The following is a 6,247-nucleotide window of genomic DNA, read 5'->3' as shown; positions in this document are numbered from 1 at the left end:
GTATTAACATGCACTAAATGTTTTCAAATTTTAAAGGAAATTCCACTGAGATGCACATGCCAAAATACATGAATTTCTTACATAGATCTGCTTGGGCACATAAAGCAGGAAGATATGTAAATGATAATTAAAAAATATACTCAAAAAAAGGTTTAAAATTATCATTTGTGCTATTTCAGCCCTATTTGAGTGAAAAGAGTGTTTTGGATCATTTATTCACATAAAGAATAATTATTCTGGAAAAACAAACTGAGCTAATGAGATGAAATTTTGCACACATGTTATTGGTTTAGACCTACATCAAACTGAACGTTAATCTCGAAAAATTATTTCCAGTTCCATCATGTCAAAAACCTCAATGGAGTCCCTCAAATAGCTCTGACAAATAGCTACAGATTTACTGTTTTACCTTATTTGTGGCACAAAAACATAGAAGATGAAACATGAAGAAGATATGACCATAAAAATACATTTAATAACAAAGTAAAATGTGAAGTGACAAAAAGATGCATGTACGGAGAATATAATTCTTTATTCATTTACAAAAATCACTTACCTCAAATAACTGAAGAGATTCCTCCATTGGCCGGTCTCTCCATGGTGAATCCGGGGGATTGAACCCTTTAATATCCTCTGATCTCATGTGACACACATAGGCATGTCCACGCATGATCAGCCTCACAGCATACTCATAAAGCTTGTCAAAATTGTCAGAGGCATGAGTTACCTTCCATGGTTTGTAACCTGGTATAAAATCAAATCACTTCACATGTAATTATTAAAATTGAGCTGTCAGACGGACAGGGTGCTTAACTATTCTCATTGCTTGATAGTAAAAACTGTAGAATTTTTTAAGTTAATGAAGTGTTATAATTCTGTTAGAATCAATTTTAGAGCTATAGGCCTTACACAGTAATCTATTTTGCTCCCAAATAAGTATGTGAGGTTTTAACCCATTCCCTTCAGGAGTTTTGAGATTCCGACTTGCATGCAAAAACCTAAGTGTAAAAGGGACGATGACACTGATGTGAGGGTGAGTACAATTGCTCTCCGTTGAGCTCCAATACATAACACATTCATATATATCTGTCTTTTCCAGCAAGACATTAAATCCAACAATAAAACATTCAAATGTTACATTTAATAAATATTAATCTAAAACATTATCAACATTTCTTAACTATTACATAAAACATCATACTTTCAACACTAACTTGCATGCTGCTTTATTTTGTATACTGGATTGCCCTGCTTTGAATCTGTTGCTGTCCGCTTAAAGTAAATAATTTTGAAAACAAAATCCTACAATTGGTCAGCAAACAGTACAGACCCTGACTGTATGTATGTGCAAGCTAGCCTGGCACTATACTGGTGGCATGGACAAAGTGTTTATGTCACTAGCATACATATTGTATTTATCTTACAAATAAATTATAGCTTACCAAGCCATTCAACCATCTCTCTTATTGCCGTGAAGAATTTTTCCTCCTCTTTTTCAGGATTGGTATCATCATATCTGAGATAACATTTACCTCCATTTGCCTGACAAAATAAATACAATATCTGAAACTCCCACTCGTAATTCATAAATGCTTAATTTCTACCAAACTTAAAATAACTACCATGCTTCTGGAACATCTTAAATGTACTTTATTCATTCCTGGAAAGTTATACTTTGTTCGTTCTTGGAAAATTATACTTTATCAATTCCTGAAAAATTACCTATCATATAATATCATCATTCTGACTACTCTGGGACAGACAGACATAATCTTGAACAAGTTTAAAATTTTTTACTCAGCCATTTCAGGATTCAGGACTTGTCAAACCTCATGATCCCTGGCATTGCACTAGGTGTCCGTTTCAACAGATTTTGAAACCAACTAGGTGTCATTTTCAACAGATTTTAAAACTTAACTGTAAGTATGCAATTTTTAAACAATATCTTTTCATTGGTGGAGTATAATCTCATGCATATAATTTTCAGTAAAATGCTGGTACTTTGTGAAGATAATATTAACTTATAATTACCCTAGCATATCCGAAGTTAAAGTTTATAGCTTTTGAGCATGACCAATAATGTAAAATACCATTTGGGTTCTGGAGGGAAATCTGGAGTACACCTGAAATAGATAAAGTTTATGTTCAATTCAATTCAAATTATTTTATGTGATGTATATTTTAATGTTTTTATATGAGTACCAGTATAGTCATATGTACATGTATGTTTTTATAAATGGTTTTATCCTGAATCTCTTAAGCACTTTTCTTTCCTTTTACTTTAAAACTATTGTTACACTCTCACATCACTTGGACTATGTCTATCTGATGTTCATTAAGCATTACAAGTGAAAGTAGGTGTAGTTGAAATAGAATAAATTGCAATTGACAAATAGCTAAAACTTTTAATAATTTTTATATGAAAAAAATATATCAGAGGAATTGACAGACAAATAATTATGATCCCCTATCAATGTGGAGAAAGATTGGGCTGTGACATAATAAATCTAAATAATGGTGTGCACTAAAAATTTAGCATTTAACTTAGCACATAACCTCTTTCCATCTAAATGCTAATATCAATCAGCTCTTTGACACACAAAAACAACAAGTATTGTATAGTGAAATTACATACCTTACCACCAGTTGCTTTTAAATGTTCCTTCATCAACTCCATAGTTTGGTCTGTGATAACATAACCAGCAGTCTTGTAATTCTCACCTAAATTAATTGTAAATCTTGCAAACTTGAACAAATGATAAATATGTCATAAACACCTTCACATTCATAAACACCTCTTTTGTAATCAACTGTCATAAACACCTTCACTCCCAATAACACCTTCACATTCATAAACACCTTCACAGTCATTAACATCTTCAGTCATGAATTTACAACTTTACATTCATAAACAGTTTCAAAGTCATAAACACCTTCAGTCATAAACTTACACTTTGAAATTCATACACAGTTTCACAGTCATTAACACATTCAATCACAAACTTACACCTGTACATTCATACACACCTTCAATTATAAACAGTTAAAGTATTATAAGCAAGAAAGTATAATTCCATCATTTATGTATATTACCTGGTTTGTGAAATTTCAGAGCTTCACCCATGACCTCTGTAAAACTTTTCACTTCTCCATCCTGGCCTAGAACTGTAAAATAATATTACAAAACTCCTGTAAAATTTTATTAAACACAAAAAAGAATCCTTTCAATACAAAACAGGGTATAATGGGAAAGACAAATACAATATCAATGATTTAAGATTTACCTATATTTTTTTTCTTAAACTGATAGAAATCATCACAAATCGTTAATGTTGTTTTCTAAATAATTCCAATATGTTCGTTCTAATTAAAACAAGCAATTATCATAGTATTGCAGGCAATCCATAAGTCCACTACCAGTTAGAACCCAGCAACATTCTGAAGGGACATTGGCCATTCACTAATGTTTCAATTTTTCTCTATTTTAAGTAAATTTGTTGGATAAGTTCTTTAAAAGTGATCACAGAAAACAGTTTTTTTTGAAAAGACAGGCTGACAGACTGAAGGACACTCTAAAGTTAATATTTGAAACATCTCTGTTACCAAAATATAACATTTTTAAAAGCAAAATTCTTAAAGAGGAGATAAGTCTTGAAATAAAGATGCAATTTCATAAAAAATTTCAGCTCTTTTTTACTAATCACAAATATTGTTTATATTTTGCCAAATGTTTTTAAGCCTATTTGTTCCATGGGCAACCAATTTTTTTCCAAAAATAGGAAAAAGATTAAACCCCAGATAATAACGCCTCAGACTGCCATCTACCCATATGTTCCAAGTTTCATTAAAAAATATTTCCAACTTTTTGAGTTATCACTGGATTCAGTTTATATGTAAAATTTTGCCATCTTTTCCAACATAGGGAAGAAAAGAAAAAAACCGTGCATAATCTCCAGACTTGCCATCTACCCATATTTCAAGCATAAAAAATATTTCCAGTACTTTTTTGCATTATCACTGGTTTTCCCAGTTTTGTTACGGACCGGACTGAACAAGACAGAGGACGGACGTTTCTTCACAAGGACAGTAATTATGTGGTCACTTCTATTTATTGTTCACTCTAATTGTTTCTTTTTAGCCACACAAAAGAAAAAAAGCCACATAAAAGCATTACAGAATGAATGACATCAAGAGAGAAAGAACAGTTAAACCTATTGTCCCTTCTAGCCAAACATAATTACTCTCCTGTAGTGCGTCAGACGGACAAGGGTTTAAAACCTAAAGTCCCCTCGGTAAACCGGTAGGGGACTAGAACATGTTATTTCAATGCATAGCACTAACTTAGACAATTTGAATGCTGTATTTTATAAATTACCATTTACAGAAAGGAAAATTTTTACTATTTCAAATCATTTCTCACAAATATTATATTTTTATAGTTTGAAAGGCTAATGGTTATTTTTTTAAGCTTATGAGTAAACTTACAATTATCAAACAGAAGGGTGACTCTTTGATCTGTTTCCTTCTTCTTTATATATTCCCTCCTTATCCTTGGGAGGTTTTGCCAGCCCTTAAAATAGGGAATAATTTAATTCCCTTATGAACCATTTTTTATAAACAAGTAGTAACAATTTTAATAATTCAACATTTTTATTACAAGCTCCTTGAAGAAAGAAAGCATTTTAAATTTTTAATATTAATTGTAAAAAGTAATGAACAAATGTAACATGTTATGGACAGAGAATAAAAAAAAAATAGAAGGTCCATGAATCTTTTTTCAGAGATATACAATGTAATTTATTAACTTCCCTGTCATTTTTCTTTTTAGTTTATTTTTTATGGTTTTTAGGATACATGGGTATACTAAAGAATGCCCAAGTAATTTCTGGACTTTCAATATAAAATTTTGTAAAGAGAAAATTTAAACGTAAGTCATACCTTTTTTTTCACTGTTTTTTCCCCAAAATCCTCTGCAGTTTTTGGCCAAAGTAAGCCAACACCTGAATATAAAAGCTTTTTTGAGCTGCGCCATGACAAAACAAACATAATGGGTTTGCGACCGGCATGGATCCAGTCAGCCTGCGCGTCCGCGCAGTGATTAGGTCCATGCCTCTTCGCAAACCCTTTTAAAAGTGGAGAAATGATAAACGACCAGCCTGGATCACGGATCACAGGTTAGTCTGGATCCATGCTGGTCACCAAACGCACAATGTTTGGTTTTTTGTCATGGCATTGCTCAAATTTTTAAATTTAATAAAGTGTTAGAAATCAAATGACACTAACCCAAGCTTGTGTAAACAGGAGAGGGCAAAAATTTGAACACAGGGGGCAACAATTAATGCAATAATAGTAACACACAAGACAATGCAATATTTTAACTTTTTATTAGGACCAGGTAAGAATCAATTCTTAAATATAGTTTTTGTGTGACATTGTTTATAGAATAGAGGATCACAAAAAAACAGGAAATAAGCATTAAGTGATCATCAAGCTCACATGCAAATAAAATACACCAGACAACACAATAAACATACTCATGTTGCAAAAGTTACTACAAGTCATTGCTGAAATCACTCCTTTAAACTAATTTAACAAAAAATAACAAACAACCATTTGTCATTGAAGGTATCAAAAATTTCAACTGCGGACTTCATAATTTATATTTTTATATAGGAATTAATCCTTACTGATCCTTGTTTTTTTAATAAATCAGTGTAAAATTATCATGATTAGTATGAATATTTTACCTGCATGTCAACTTCATGTTTGATGGCCTTCCCCATCAGCCCATTCAACTTGCTCCGAGCTTCACCTGTTATACAGAATATACTGTCTTTAACTCTACATCCATCAATTACTTATGGATATTGTATTAAATTTCATGAAAATGTTTTATTAAGTGATAATGCATAGCTATCATTTCTCTAGGAATTAGATGATAAATAATAATATTATTTTTAGCTATAATTTTAACCTCTAGATATTTCAGGAAATATGTCACCGCATCATCTTCAACCTGCAAGTGATGTAGAATTTTACCATGTGAGGAACTATTACAGCAAGTTTGAGAAAGTTAGTTTATATTTTAGATCCCTTTTAGTCCCTGAAATAAATAACAGACCTGCATTCCTGGTCTGTCTTCCTTTACTTACGCAAGGCCAAAAACTAGCCGTTAGCTTGATACTCATTTGACTTGTGAGATAACTGTTAGTATAGTTACTTTAGGACTAACAAGATAATTACCCAT

At 31.8% G+C, this 6,247-nt stretch overlaps 1 protein-coding gene and 1 long non-coding RNA gene across 2 annotated transcripts; both read right to left on the bottom strand.

Moving 5' to 3' along the window:
- Nucleotides 1-501: 501 nt before the first annotated feature.
- On the bottom strand, nt 502-2,073 carry LOC132759058 (probable glutamine--tRNA ligase; the record flags this gene model as incomplete). The annotated part of the gene is made up of 3 exons (XM_060750780.1): nt 502-744; nt 1,443-1,542; nt 2,032-2,073. Coding segments are annotated over 3 exons (351 nt in total), but the record flags the coding sequence as incomplete, so codon positions are not given.
- Nucleotides 2,074-2,105: 32 nt separating this feature from the next.
- Nucleotides 2,106-3,165, bottom strand: LOC132759057 (uncharacterized). Its single transcript, XR_009629659.1, has 3 exons — nt 3,094-3,165; nt 2,636-2,721; nt 2,106-2,123 (listed from the first exon to the last, which is right to left on the bottom strand). It is a non-coding gene; the product is annotated as an uncharacterized LOC132759057 (long non-coding RNA).
- Nucleotides 3,166-6,247: the final 3,082 nt, after the last annotated feature.

This window comes from Ruditapes philippinarum, unplaced genomic scaffold (assembly GCF_026571515.1).
Source record: "Ruditapes philippinarum isolate M1 unplaced genomic scaffold, ASM2657151v2 ctg7395_1_1_1_1, whole genome shotgun sequence".
In the NCBI taxonomy this organism is placed as follows: Eukaryota; Metazoa; Mollusca; class Bivalvia; order Venerida; family Veneridae; genus Ruditapes; species Ruditapes philippinarum.
The sequence above is the reverse complement of the archived record's forward strand: the minus strand, read 5'-3'. Positions and strand labels throughout refer to the sequence as shown.